The sequence below is a fragment of the Styela clava genome, chromosome 4 (assembly GCF_964204865.1).
Source record: "Styela clava chromosome 4, kaStyClav1.hap1.2, whole genome shotgun sequence".
NCBI lineage: Eukaryota > Metazoa > Chordata > Ascidiacea > Stolidobranchia > Styelidae > Styela > Styela clava.
The window spans coordinates 16,389,040-16,404,680 of NC_135253.1; the positions used below are offsets into that span (position 1 = coordinate 16,389,040).

Here is a 15,641-nt window from a genome sequence, read left to right on the forward strand (position 1 = left end):
TCTAAGATGATTCAAATAGCTTCAGGGAGTAAAAGGGCGAGTCCTGGTGTATTGTATAGACCAGGAGTTCACAACTCAAATGAGGATACGTGCCAAGGTTTTTCTCGTTCCATTAATTTTTGGTGATGTTAACGAACTTCCGTAAAACACATAACAACCGAGGCCGAAGCTGAGATTTGTGCTTATTTTCATTATTGAGAATGCCTTTCCACAACAGGCCTAACAAATCGCTACTGTAAGCTAGCTTACATACCGATTCAAAGCTAAGCATTGTTTTTTTTATCTGACAATAAGTCAGAAATGGTCCCGAAACTCGCACTATATTAGATAACTTGCTTCAGATTTAAATTCTAAACAGAATATGCATTAATTAAATTTAGCTCAAACACGAGGAATGTGCGCTGTGAGAAGCTTCTGACCGCTGCCTTCCCTAAATCCTGGTATATATATTATTGGATGTTTATTGTGTTGCTTTTGTGTATTGTGTTTTTTCATAATTAAGGCACATACACCTTTTGTTAAATACTATAGGTGATACAATATGTTGAAACAATTAACGGGTCATCACGACATCATCCTCATGTACTGTTTTTCGAATTTGCAAATGCAATCGGGTTCAATTTGAGATTTGAAAAGGGGGACATTTTAGGCGGAGTACAATGGGGTGGGGCTAGGTGTAAGGAAATCACCGTTCACACACATATACTTAACATTCACTAGTTTCACGATTTTGCATATCTATTTCGTATTGGATCTTTTGTGCAAAGCTCCTGCCGAAAAACAAAAAAAATTCCCGCCAACGCAAAATAAGAAAATTAATAGCCTAATTATCCAGTTAGGAATGCAGATTGCGTTGTAAATTGAAATTTACAAATCATTTCTAAAGCCCTTACCCCAACTGGATAGTTACTAATTTGACATTTCAAAACGTGGCTTTTTTTTCTCTCTCAAATCTCACATTCTTGCATTAGTGGCGGGGGGCTTTATACGAAAGTCCATTTCGAACGTGGCTCTTGAATCCTAGGATTTGTTTATTTATCTACGTTCCACGTGTTTGTCGTGTTACGATCGTTGTCTAATCGTGTTTAACTCGATGTGGCCTTGTACGTATGTCCTGTCTCACTCTGAAAGCCTCTAATTACCGGTATGTGTATATTTTTACACACAATATACTTGTTATGTAAATAATCCAAAACACAGTAACTCGACGTCGCGACCAACGAATGAATCTGCGCATTGTGCCCAAGTACGTTACCAAAATACCTTTTTTTATCTGATTTTGATCAACTATAGATATGATTTGAAAGTTATCCTACGGCATCGGCAATTCTTGCTGTGCAGTCATGCCCACTGATCCGTGTGCAGTTTCTTTTCCAGAACATGGACGCAGTTTCGAATAGTGGTAACTCCTTAACTGAAATTCGCAGTACAGTACAGCACCGAATGCTGAAGTGGAGATAATAAAAATGAGAACTTCACGGTTCTTCGTGGAGCCGTTAGTGGTAACGAGATGAATTTCAGTTTAAGTTTAGGATAAAGTCTCTTTGGTCAGCAAGATCACAACGAGGAAATGGCGTTAGCGCAAAGACGGCTTAATTACTTATCACATGTGAAAGACAGCACATTTTGATCAGGCTCGAGAAAGCATCAGAAGCGGAATTGAAAAACTGGTATTTAGTACAGTATCCGTGGTCGAAGTAAAATATGAAACATGTTTCGAACTTGTGACACCGGTAGATAACTTGCAGTTAACAAGGCGTTACCAGAATACAGCGCATATAACAAACATTAAATGAATGATGAGCATGGGAATCACCCATGCATACTTATTCGGTACTGCTGTGACGTTATAATTAGTTAGCTTAATGAGAAAAAGTGGATCTCTTCTATGACGATTCAATTAGCTTCAGGGAGTAAAAAGGCGAGGCGTACAGACCAGAAGTTCACAACTCAAGTGAGGATAAGTGCCAAGGTTTTTCAAATAATCTTGTCGTGTGCCGCGCCACATTTGAAAATTTTTTGGTGATATAACGAACTTCCGTAAAACACATAACAACAATTACTGAAACAATTCAATATCCTGAAAACCGCTGCTTTTGATCGCTGGCTACTGTAAGCTAACTTACTTACGGTACCTATTCTCAGCTACTACGTTCTGTTAACAGGCCATAATCTGACAATGTGTGAATGAACATGGTGACTTATTTAGGTTTATTTCGATATAAACGTACATTATTGAGATTTAATATATATACAAGACTTACTTTTTACCAAAACGTTCGCCTGCTCCCCTTGTACGGACAGTCGACTGTATTGGAATTACATTGTCGTTTATAAGTATTCAGTATTCTGCTAATCGTTTAGTATTTTAGGCACATGTACTTGTAAATCTGTAGCTTAGAGTGACGGCAAAATGGAAACCAAGGCGATGTTATGTGAAAAAAGAGAATCTGATGTAAAACAAAATAATTCAGTGGAAAGGTAACAAACTGGGATTACGTCCGAATCACTCCGTTATGGCTGAAACCTGCTCAATATTGGCAGGCCTGCTTGGATAAGTGAAGGATATAGATTTTACAACACGGTATTTACCCTATCATACCAAACATCTCCCCTGGTTCTACAAGTCGTGGGCTGGTCGATGCGGATTCAATAGGCTGACGGACAAATTTCGCAACAAAATGGCCCGATGGCAGATATTACAGTATTATTTCCGCAAATTGCAATATAAATATGCTTTTCATGATGGCCTATTTGCAACGTACGAATTATTTATACATATTCATTTTCAGAATAACTTGGAACAACAAGTATGAGTTTGCTTTCAGCGTTCTTGGTTACTGTATTGGACTTGGGAACATCTGGAGATTCTCATACCTGTGTTTCAAGAATGGAGGAGGTAATGGTTATGTCAATTGACTTTGGTGCGAGCGCCCATAACAATAAACATTCTTTGGCAAGATTTTATATTCTGCTATATAAACAAAGTTGTCGGTTATGTAAACGGTTTGTTATAACATCACCGATATGAATCATTTGTAATATCGGGTTAGTAGTATTCTAAATAGGTTTTCTTCTTTCTAAATAGGTGCTTTTCTTATACCATTTCTTTTGGTGGCTGGTTTGGGAAGTCTTCCACTTGTATTCATGGAAATTTCTTTGGGTCAATTCACAAGACGTGGGTGCATCGCTGTTTGGAATATAGTTCCATTAATGCGGGTAAAGTACATGCAATATTTATTTATTTTGGAACACATGAAATATTCAACAAATTGCACGTCCCGGCTACAGATCGTGGAATGGATGTACAACTAAAACAAATATAAGGACCAAATTTTGTACGTGAAACGAATCACATGAAAAGCGTGCAAATTATTAAGTTGCGCGCACGTACGCATAGTACAGGTCTCTGAGTTTCAGGATAATTGCGTAGTTCGGTTAATTGGCACGGTCAGAGACACCCAAAATTCCACTAGCACAGAAGCATATATTTTGATGGCAGATCAATTGCGCGGGAACGAGAGCCAATACGAGAGAAAATAAAAAAAAAGTGTGGTTTTGAAAATATTCAGATGTGTAGACGTGGCATGGACCATTTGAGTGTCAATTTCAAATCTCTGGTAACCCGGCTGTCTCGCTAAGTTTTTGCAAGCTGATATTTGACTTTTCAAATCAAATGGACGATTACAATTTCGGTCCAATTTTCATTTTCACAATGTCGCTCTAATACAAATATAGAATACCGGTACTTGTTTAAAAATAAATAAAAGGTACAATTATTATATATATGTATATTATCTCACATACATTAAAGCACAATAAACTCTAGTAATTAGTGTATCTAATCACAATTTATCAATCTTTTTCTTGGCTACAAGTGATCGATTGTTTTTCAACGAAAAAATAAAATTAGCCAAATGAACTTCGTTTTGAGAACGTGCCAATTTTTAGCAAAGTTTTTTTTTTTCAATTTATTTCTATAAAGTCAATTAGTTTTATATACATACATATTTATGACGTGATACTTTCATTCAGTACAACTGAAACTCAACTGCATGTGAAAGTCTAGAAAGGTCATCGCGCTTAATGTGTTATTCAGCCTTGGCGAATGGTAATCTCCATCATTCTTACCTATTTTATAGAATTTTGCCTTCAGTTTCCGTGCCTCTACTAAGCAAAAAACTTACAATGGCCGAACGGTGCACTGTATAATTATTATATATTTATTAAGGTCAATTCACAAGATCATACTCAGAAGCGCAACAAACGCATTCAAACTGAAACGTATGATATTTACAGACTTTAAAAATATAATTTAAAATAGATTATAAAGTATATGGAGCAGTTGTTCAAATAGCAACTAACAAAAACTATATTTTCTTGTTTTTTAGGGTATTGGATTTTCATCCATGCTAATGTCTCTATATTTCTTGATCTATTTCGTGTATGCTCTAGGATGGTGCCTCTTATATTTAATCCACTCTTTTACACTGGGACCTCCTGCTTGGGCGACTTGTGGTTGGTTTAATATTAATTGTGATTATGTTATAATATTTTATGAGATTTTCCTATGCGAAGACGCTGGTAATTTTTTCAACATTCTATAACTAATGGTTTCACTATATCTGGTTAAAACGCCACCATGAAACCAAGCAAACTAGTGTCTTAGATTGATTAGCTCATATGAAATTCGTGAGAAAGCAAAGCCCAGGTGTATATGGACGCAATGGTCAAATGACCACGTCAAAGATCCAATTTCGGATGGAACTTGACCATTTGACGCCAAATTTACTCAATGAGACATGCGACGCCAAATTTATCCAGTAGGCTTACGAACTTAACTTGCCGCATTCTAATACCGGTGATGAAAGCCGTGGCAATCCCACTTGACCGAATAAAACCATTTTTCTCATGAACTAAAATGAAACAGCGAACTTATCGGATCTTGAAGATAATTTAAAAAAAATAATAATAATAGCGTTCTGCAGACTACTTTAATACCAAAAAACAACAGCAACGATTTTGCAAGTTTCCAAATGGCAATTTTGTGTCCAATAATAAATTGTTTCTATGTGCTTAGTGTATTTTATACATACATTCCATATTTGATATGTATATATAATAAACGGAACAAATATTAAATTCTTTTCTAGACAATGTATGGAATTCTATCGACTGCGTTCCTATAGCTAATATTGTAAGCGAAAATAATACAACACTTATCAATAACGCCTCATCGTTGATTACTGCTAACTCATCTGGAATCGATAATGGAATCCTTGCTACTGAGGAGTTTTGGGAGTGAGTATCTTATTAACTCTGTGATTTCCAATATATAGGTGTTGTGGCATTTTCCAAAGTCGCGCGACAAAAATGGCATTTTAACATGACTCTCAGTGCTCTTTGACTTGCAAGTCTGGTTTAGATTGGCCGCTTAAGTGTGGGATGAACTAATATATATTTAACCGGTATTGTGCTTGACACTAACTGATAACTTGTTGCACCATCAGCAGACGCCGAATGCAAACAAAATTTTATGTATTCCAATCATAGATAAATAACGTTGACCCAATTAAAACATTTGCGCATGTTGACTGGCATTAGATAGTTTTCCTACTGTATATGCTAAATCATTTATGACGAATTTTACAAAATACGAAAAAATTTTATGACGTAATTAAAAATGGGCATTTTACCTGGTGTTTTGGAATCGGGAAAAAAATATGTTTCAACAAAAATAAGACGGATTCATCTCGATCTTTGGGGAACGAAAAAAATAGATGCGGCCATTGGAAATATTCGTCTGAATCGATTCGAATAAATCACCATTCGATTCGAAACGCCCATCCCTAATGTCGTAATGCATTATACGAAAATCAAATGGTGTCGAAAATCCTGTATGATGTCATATTATGACGTCACAACATTTTAATTTCTAAATTCCACCTCTTCCCCATTCCAATACCCACCTCTTCCCCATTCCAATACCCACCTCTTCCCCATTCTGCCTCGAACAGTGGCTAAAATAATGAATAAATTTTTAAAACTTTTAATTTAAGCAACTACGTTTTGCAACGGAGTGATGGAATTCACAATATGGGGAGTTTTTCAAATTGGAAAATGGTTGGATGCTTCATTTTTTCTTGGATAGCCTGTTATTTATGTATTGTAAAAGGAATTAGAACATCGGGCAAGGTAGGTGTCAACATGTTGAGATTTGCACGGTTCTTTTAATCTAATTATGGTACTCCCAAACTATGTGAACCAAGATGACGGCCACCGGAACGTAGTATGTGTACCCGGTTAGGGTCAGGCCGATTTTTTTTTCAATTTTCCGTACGATTTCTGTGACTATCCATTATCCAAGTGACTCTCGTAGTATTTGTACCTGAAATTATGGCCTAAACCTAACCTGGTACACATACTACGTTCCGGTGTCCGCCATCTCGGTTCACATACTTCGGGAGTACCCTAATTATTGGCAAAAAGATACAAACACATGTTGCTTCCTTTTCATTGCATTGCCGTCCTTGTTCATTTCCGTTAGTCAGCCCAGTCGATTGTCAGAATATTGCAAATGAATTATCTTAAGCGAGTGTGGTAAACATACAATTAGTATAAGAATTCTTCTAAGCTATTAGCATTGATACAAAATCCAAAACATTCTGAAATATAATCGTCTAAACACTTACTTGAGGAATAGATGCATTCCCATTATTATGCATTTATTATTATTATTAAAAAATCGCTCTTCTTACTACTGGACCAATTGCTTTGAAATTTTCAGTGATTGAAGATTGTATTTTTTGCTAGAAGTCTATTACTTTTATTTATTCTAAAAATTTATGTGAGATCTATGGGATTCGTTTTGTGTGTGCGATGACGTCATCAAAAATTGCGCATCTTGTGGCGTTTCCACTTTCGCGTTAGTCGTGAAGACTTTCGTACTGGTAGTCTACTGTGAGAGATTGCATACCCATACTACTTCATTTTGGTCTTTGTGACTAGGGGTGGGCAAAATCGAATATTTTTTTCGAATCGAATAGTTCGAATATTTTTAACGAATACCGAATAGTCGAATAACGAATATTTTTTTATACACAACAGGAGGTCTACAACGTCGGTCGATACTGCCTTTGGAAATTAATAAAGACATTGAAAAATCGGCTACAAAGCGTTTTTTACTGGTTAATTTCGTCATAATCGCTGTTTTTTTTTGTCACCGTGACCGTTTTTGCGGCGATATATAATCTATAATACTATAATAATCTATTTAACAGCTGTTAAAACCATTAAGGATTGATGTAAAAACCCAAATTAATATTATTTTAATTTTTATCATTTGCGTGGCTTTCATACTACTTATCAACGTTTGTAAATTTACCGTCACAATATTAAGCGAACGGTGATATTATTATCGATACCGGAATGTAGATATTTATTAAGACAATACCGTAATTAACTTTGCTATGCTCTCTTATGGTGTCTATGTTACTTTACAGATAAACCTCGCAAAGCTCGCAAATTGCGTCAATCCCGAATGTTGATTTAAAATAGTGACTAACTAATTCGACAATAAAGGTATTTCTGCGAAGCCATATGACGGGATGACGTTAATAAACAGCGCTTCTTGAATAATAATTTACATATGCGACCTAATGCTGAAAAAAATTGCGCTTTTGTACTTTTGTGCCTATTAGATGGCCACGCGCTAATTATAACTAACTCTTCCAAGTTCCGACGTTTTCTTTCAACAAACCGCGCGATCATTATAGCTAATATCGTTACCGAGTAATTCACAATTTTATTTACGGAATTTGCGAATTCACTACTTCTCTTGACAATTTTGATATTGCACTATTTATTAGTGCAAAAATGCTCAAAATATATAACGAATGTAATCATTTCCGACGATACAACAATTCGTTAACAGACAGTGCGCGTTGTTACATCGAAATTCACGATTGATTTTACGCCATACTCCTGTTCACGATTTCTACACTCCACCCGCCATGCATGCCCCCACACTTTCGAAACATTATTTGGTCAAGAATGAAAGCGATCACTAAAGAATTATTTGAAAGTACATTAAAAGAACCATGTCCTGCCATTTCCTTTCTGGTCATAGCTTGTTCGTGTTATACTATGTATGGTTTCACGCAAAAGTTAATAAAACTTTCAATTTTCGTTAAACAAACTTATGTTTGGTTCATGCATGAAACGGCTAATCACGTGCCGCCAATCATATGGAGTTTAAAATCTGGAATATTCATTTTAAATACCTCGTCTGATTTAACATTTCTAAATTTAGGGAACGGTGTCGGCACTCTTAGTCCAACAACGTACAAATTTGTCGCTTTTGTCTGTTAGCGAGCGTTGTCGGTGAATTCTCGCGCAATTCACGATCGGTTCAGAAACGTTCTGTGTCCAAGTGAAGCGGCGCAGATCACGTGGTACCCGATATTCGAATAGTAAAATGCCATTCGATTAATTTAATATTCGATTCGCTATTCGTATATTTTGCCCAGCCCTATTCGTGACCATATTATATTTGAGCATCACTCTCTTGTTTATGAATAAATTAGGACGTTATTTAATATATGATTATTAAATACCAGTAAAAATTTTGATGTTTGTCTGATTAAGGTTGCCTACGTTACGGTCATAGTTCCCTACATTCTTATGATTGCACTATTCATCAGGGGAATAACATTGAAAGGTGCCGGATCAGGAATGCTTTATTACATCACTCCGAATATTACAAGACTGGTAGATCCAACGGTGTGTACGATATGATATTATTATAGTTTACGAAAGTTTGACTAGCTATTTTGTTTGTTTTCTTCTAGGTTTAGTTGAGATTTCCTGATCCATTCATATATATTAATTGGTTCTGAGTACGGTCGCGCGGCTCCGCCTGCGGAGTTATTGATGAATATCAAATTAGGTATAAATATATTAGCAGCCAGAACCATTTCATCTTTGCCGTTTTCAGGGGGTCATTTCCGTGTTTCTGGAGATGGTATATATTTGGGTGCTTCCGAAGTATTCGTACCAAGATGGCGCACAACGTGAACATAGTATGCGTACCAGATCAGGGTTGTTCAGGTTGTGCGTCATCTTGGTACAAATTCTTTCGGAGCGCCTATTTCTGCGCCTTCGACAATTCGACCGTTGTTTAATCATAATTTGTCCCATACTGTTTCTCCAGCACTTTTACTTATAATTTCGTGACTTGAAGTTGAATTTTATTCATATTCTAGGTGTGGTTAGATGCAGGCTCACAAGTATTGTTTTCAATTGGGGTTTGTTACGGAGTTTTATTTGGATTTGGAAGTTACAATCGAATATCTTTTAACTGCTACAAGTGAGATCATAACTACAACTGTGTTCAATTATATATTTTTTTTATCCGAGTACGAGAACCGCTGGTACATATGACAGAAAACTTTTACTGATTGTATATTGGAGATGGCCTATACCTGTGGAAGGGTGTCCTTCACAATAACGTAAATCGATTCTTTGTAATTGGGTAATTTTGCACCAAATATTTTTTGCAAATATAGCGATCAGTTTTTTGAACGAAAATACACTTTTTTTATTCTATTTCATGGCAATAATTTTCTTCTTAACTTTCAAAATTGGACTTGTTAGGTTATTTTTAATACGTGTTTCACATTTCACACAAAAAAGGGGAAAAACCACAAATTAGCGGTTTTCACTCAGTACCAAGAGACACTTTCTAGTGCGAACGAAGTATTTTAATCACCTTTAACATATATTCTGGATTCCAAATTTACGATTTCAACGTACGAGTTACAAAAATTAAAATATACTGCTTTGTTCAATATGTTTATCACAATTACCGACATTCAATTTTTCAGGAGTGCCTACTTCTTTGTGTTTGCTTGCTATGGAAGTTCTTTGTTTTTTGGATTCGTTGTCTTTTGTTTCATTGGACATTTGGCGTCCGTTAGAAACATGGATATTGAGGACGTTGTTGAAGGCGGTGAGTTCGGTTTAGTACAGGGCCTTGTTCGGAGTGAACAGCGTGAAAGAGCGCCATATACAATAGAAAATGGAGAATTTGTGGTTACATTGATTCTTCGTTTTTTGTTCTTTCGGCTTTCGTGTCTTTATTTTTGATCATTGTTTTCTTGTACATATATATACTTAGACTTTGTTCTTCTGAACATTCTCCATAACAGTATTCAGCGATTTGACTCGGTTAACTGTGAACTATCACCCTTTCATAGTGTTATGGTAATTCCCTGTAACTTCTGGACCAATTGCTTTGTTTTCAGCTATTAAAGATTGTTGGGCTTTGTTTTTTACTTCGAAGTTTTGTGTGGTGACGTCATGTACGTGTGTTCCCAATAATTAAATATAAAAAACTGCCAAGTTTTGGATCATTTATGGTTCCTGTAGCACTGGAACAAAATAAAAGACTACTCAAAAACTTGACATCTAACATTAAAAGTTAAAATAAAACGCTCCGCGCTTCATTTCAGGACCTGGACTCGTTTTTCAAGTGTTTCCAGCAGAGTTGGCGTTACTTCCTTTACCACAAGTTTGGTCGGCTATCTTCTTCATAACTCTGGCTTCATTAGCGTTGGACAGTGCGGTACGTCTTTTAATTTTATTGAGGCTTTCATTTGACTTGAATATGGTACACCATACCTTTATGGGGCATTTATTTAGGGGGTAGGGGTACCTAAACCCCGAGTTGTCAAGTCGAGTCACTGGTGATCCTGGTTTCGAGTCAAAATTGAGTAGAGTCAACGACTTGACCCTCCAGTCTCCTACCCTCCCCAACGTTGACAAAAAAGCATTTTATATTAAAAATATTTAGCAAAAACATAATATAGCACTTTATACTTTCAGTATGCCACTGCCGAAGGATGTATTACTGCTCTTGCTGATTATTGGCCGGAAAAATTTAGTCACAGAGGAGCACACGTCTGGAGAGCAGGAGTATGCGTACTTGCTATGCTGTTAGGAATACCGCAGTTATTTGATGTAAGTCTGTTCATGTAACTGTAGGCATAGAAAGAGCGTATGAAAAAGGCAAAATCATGCGATTTTGCGTTGTCTGTTCTGTTGTCAACAACGAGAAAATATTATCGTCAAAGCAATAACGTTTGTACCAGTGGTTCCTAACTTTTCTTCCTTCTTACGCCTATTTTGAAAATTTACCGTCACACTATGCCCTAAAATTCTTTTTCTGTATTTGATTCAATCTTAATGGATTGTTATCTAGTGCAGTGTATACCAAATTGTGGTCGCGACGCAAAGTTGGGTCGCCTGAAAATTTTCCCGAGTCGACTACTTTTCAACAAAAAATAGAAGTTGATTTTATTTTCTATTAAATTTTGTTGTCAATTCGATATTGATCTGTTGCCTGATAATGATTGCATATGTGGCCTGTGGGCAATATCCGGACGTGTAAAGGTTTAGCAGCCTCTATATTTGTTTATGACGTTATATTATCTTTTTAACCTCGGATTAACTGTGTGTTGTGTGAATAACAATGGATCTAGCTGATCCGCGCTGACGATTGTAGCTATGTTTATGCAAAGCTTCACAAAAATTTTACCAGCGGCTATGCTCAAGTAAAGCCATGTCACGATTTCATAATAAATTTTCAGTGAAATGCATTTAAGGTAAAAATAATTGTTTTGCAATAGTAATTTAATATTCCGCCTAAAAAGCACTATTTGGAGTTCGGTGTTCGAGCATATTATTGAGTCGCAAAATATTACAAAATTCATGTTTTCAAAAATTTTGTTCGTTTAAAAAAAGTAGGGAACCACTGAGCTAGTGATAAGCGCAACTCGCACCTTGAACGGTTTAATATATTTACACAAATATACGTTAGAATGACAATAAATAACTAAAGAATATTTCTAATACCACAGAAAACATAAAGCAATTTTTCCTTCGACAAAATACATCCTAAGAGAGGTAGGGATGGGTAAATTTCCAGGTTGGGAAACTCTGCTTTAAACTATTTCTCAACACAATGATTGGTATATTTTTTATCGCGCTTCAATAAAAAGGTCAAATTTCAACAAAACTTTATACTTTTACACTACAGCTAAGTCGTGTAGCACGTTTTACCGGCAACATTGAATGAATATATATATCATGCTTTTTTGGCGCCTCAACATTATTTCAAAGACAAATAATTGAGGAAGACGTCAAAATTCATTGATAGAATTGAGGGTGTCCATAAAGTCTCTTTACAATGTCAATTTTGTTATGAAGTCAGTTCTCAATATATCTTAACCAGGTTTGTTTGTTTATCAGTAATTGTTTAAGTATTTTTACATCATTTAATACATTTGTTAAGGCCACAAACAATATATGGTATCGATAAATTTTCTTTGCAATTTTGAGAAATTTCAAGACTTTATGGACACCCTATATTTATTCAAATAGCTCATTCTCGTTCAACCGTCCCGTATAATCGGTTTATTCTAGCCAAGCACTCGCTTGAATAAAGCAATGTCTCACGAAACACACACACAGGTATTTCTTTATTATGTTTTGTTAATATATTTTGTTAAAATACAGTATTTATGATTGTATTGTTCGTAGACTATTCATATGGGATTGGGACATACAAAACATTCACTCATATGTTAAATTGTCGTTTCTGCAGTAGATTTGACAATAAACAATACAATGGGTGTTTGTTATGAACAGCCCAAGATTTTTTTAGTAAGTTTGTTTTGCAGCTACTGGAAGAGCAAGTGCGAGGAAGGAATAGAAGAAATTCCACTCCTCACTTTGCATCTTCGATATCGTTACCTGGACACGTTCGACGTAGGTTTATGATAGGCAATAGTAATCGATCGAGAGTTTTCTCGAGTAATGTAGTTGGTGACTTATCTGAGGGAGGGATAAATTTATTATTAGGAAGTATCACACCATAAATCCAAACAAGGCATTGTTTAGACAACCAGTTATACGCAAAAAGCTACTGTTTTTAAAATACATCATCTCAGAAGTTCGTCCAAAAATTTACTTCTGTCGTGGATATGAAAGAATCGTTTTAAATGGAAGTTTATTGCGACGATCCGAATGCCCTCATTTCTAATTTTCCATCTAGTCTTGGTGAAAAATTTAATATTGGAACTTTCAATGGAAGGTTTTTTTTTCCGCCATACATTTGTGAGTGTTTATGGAACTTTTGAGCTTGGTTTTAACGGCTCACAAACGTTGACTAGACGTTTCGGCCCACGCATACTCGAGTACGGAGATACGTCATTGTAATCTATCATTTAATTATGTTCAACCCACTGTTTATATGTCTCTGTTCGTTGTCGTCCATGCGTTCCATTTCAAAACGATTAGCTGCAGCGGATCGTTTTTTTTTCGTTGAAACATTTCTATGTTTGCCTCCACTTTCATTCATAATGATAATAAAATTAGGAAATACTTCACTTTCGTTATCAAAATATGCAATATCTCGCTGTTGATAAATACATCTCCGCACTCGTGCCTGTGTGGGCCGAAACGGCTGGTCTGAAACGTCTGTAAACCGCTTTAACCGCCCCGTATTTTAATGACACGAAACACATAAATTGGAAATGGATTGCATATCATTATTTTTATATCTGTCCCAAGAGTAAAATTTCAAAATCATATCGCGGACTATTTTTGTTTCAATCATGTATTTTTTCAAAAGTTAAGTACATACGACTAATCATAGATTCTATTTAGGGTGGAATCTACGTGTTTGAGCTTTTCAATTTATACGGAGGAAGTGGGATATGCATTCTCTGGGTTGCCATATTCGAATCGATAGCTGTTGGTTGGATATATGGAGTTGAAAATTTGTACGAAGACGTTAAATCTATGATCGGATACTATCCACCAGCATTTTTCAAATATTGTATCAAATATATCACTCCGGCGTTTTGTTTGGTAAGCAAATTGTATATGATAACGAACTTTTACATTAGTATTCGCGGTCCTTTACCTATGATCAGCAGAAAACTTGGCCCTCGAGAAGTGTGTGTACCAGTATGGAAGTAACTAATTTTGTTCGCCTACTTTGCATCAAATGGTGTAAAGGAACTGAAAGTTATGGACAGAGGGTATATTCACTTGGCTCACACAGACAATCCCCGAACTCGTAATAGAACTAAAATAAGGATAATCGTGGCCTAACCATAACCTGGTACACACACCACGGGAGTACCGAAAACTTGGACAATTTGTAACAAATTGGCGTATTTAAAAGTTATAGGTATTATTAAATTATTCATTATTAATAGTATATAACAATAACGGCGAACCACTGACCCGCATGTTACAAAGTGACCAACCATGTTATTTCGGTAAACCGCCAATTCACGAATTAATGGAAAAACGTACTTACATTTTGATCATGAAAATTGATAATAGGACTGGCCTTACTTCAACCTAACAATAATTGAACGACTATAGTATACCGGTGTGCAGCTACTGGCAACAATGCTGCTATAACGTTTAAAACATAACAAAACGTTTTATTTAATATTTTACCATGTATAATATCTCATCTTAAGGTGATTTTCGTTTCCTGTTGTGTCCGATTTTCACCTTTGAAGATGGGTGCGTATGTCTATCCGGGGTGGGCGAATGTTATTGGTTGGATGATATCAATATCCGTGGTATCCTGCATACCAATTACTGCTGTGTATGTCTTGTGGAAAACCCCTGGGAGCTTGAGACAGGTTTGTACACATAGAATTCAATTGGATGCCCGTCACGACGTCTGAAAAATATTGAATTCTGCTATAATATAATTTATAATACATGTCTAATTGTCAATTGCACTGTGAGTGCATTGTCATTTTGGGGAAAAATAAACTACTGACTGACTGTTAGAAGCCATAAATAAAATTAAACGTTAAATCTTAATTGGCTTGTCTGCTATTTTAAACTGGCCCATTTTGCTGATATTGGGCAGTTGTGATTTATGTAACTCAATATTTTAGAGGTTTAAAAGAAGTATCCGTCCGATTAAGATGAACACTCAACACGACGACGAGAAAGATGGTTCACTTGATATCTGATATGTTTGCGTCCTTCATCATTTAGGTTGGAGATTGAGGTCAACTGATAGCGGTTCATGTCCGCCCGCGCTCAAATTTTCATCGACAACGCACATAGCGTGCATATCGTCTGCGGGGCAATTTTCGAACCCTGCTTTACATAGCGTAGTTTCTCAATTAGCTGAATATTATTATTACTAATGAACTACTAATGTTTGAGATGTTTCAATAAATAACCAAGCCAATGCCTAATGTGATTTTGTTATCAACATTTCATGACATAAAGCAAGAACATTGAGTCGAATGCAGGCCAATTTAGTTGGTACTGAAACATATTTGGATAGCCTCTGAGGCACTTCGTTTTGATGAATCGATCAGTATTGAATGCTGGTACATTCATTACAAAATCCTTAAGTTCATTAAAAGGAAAAGGCTGGTTTATTAACTGGATGCGTTAAACATATACAATTTATTGCACGGCGTTTGCGCATGATCTCGCATTCCATAGAAACGTTAACAGCCGTGGCTGGGAACCTGAGTTTGGCCGACCGGCTGACTCGACGGAATCAGCAAGGTTGACTCACTGCGGTACTT

At 36.1% G+C, this 15,641-nt stretch overlaps 1 protein-coding gene across 2 annotated transcripts; it reads left to right on the forward strand.

Moving 5' to 3' along the window:
- Window positions 1-2,296: 2,296 nt before the first annotated feature.
- Window positions 2,297-15,292, forward strand: LOC120326406 (sodium- and chloride-dependent GABA transporter 2-like). 2 transcript variants are annotated; one of them, XM_039392689.2, is made up of 14 exons: window positions 2,300-2,481; window positions 2,793-2,899; window positions 3,089-3,219; window positions 4,392-4,518; window positions 5,154-5,301; window positions 6,060-6,195; window positions 8,647-8,781; window positions 9,264-9,367; window positions 9,885-10,009; window positions 10,512-10,624; window positions 10,885-11,019; window positions 13,729-13,932; window positions 14,559-14,726; window positions 14,991-15,292. In XM_039392689.2, the coding sequence occupies exons 1-14, from the start codon at window positions 2,414-2,416 to the stop codon at window positions 15,066-15,068; spliced, it is 1,779 nt and encodes a 592-aa protein (XP_039248623.2). In that variant the 5' UTR covers window positions 2,300-2,413; the 3' UTR covers window positions 15,069-15,292. The 2 variants fall into 2 exon arrangements, with proteins under 2 accessions (XP_039248625.2, XP_039248623.2); XM_039392691.2 differs by lacking the exons at window positions 14,559-14,726; window positions 14,991-15,292 and adding an exon at window positions 12,741-12,828 and having other exon boundaries at window positions 2,297-2,481; window positions 13,729-13,894.
- The last annotated feature ends 349 nt before the right edge of the window (window positions 15,293-15,641 follow it).

Bases quoted from the DNA above. Each gene is read 5' to 3' on its own strand.
- LOC120326406 (XM_039392689.2), top strand. From the start codon at position 2,414: ATGGAAACCAAGGCGATGTTATGTGAAAAAAGAGAATCTGATGTAAAA. The intron at 9,368-9,884 runs GTGAGATCATAA...TCAATTTTTCAG, and splicing joins ATATCTTTTAACTGCTACAA to GAGTGCCTACTTCTTTGTGT. The intron at 10,625-10,884 runs GTACGTCTTTTA...TTATACTTTCAG, and splicing joins CATTAGCGTTGGACAGTGCG to TATGCCACTGCCGAAGGATG.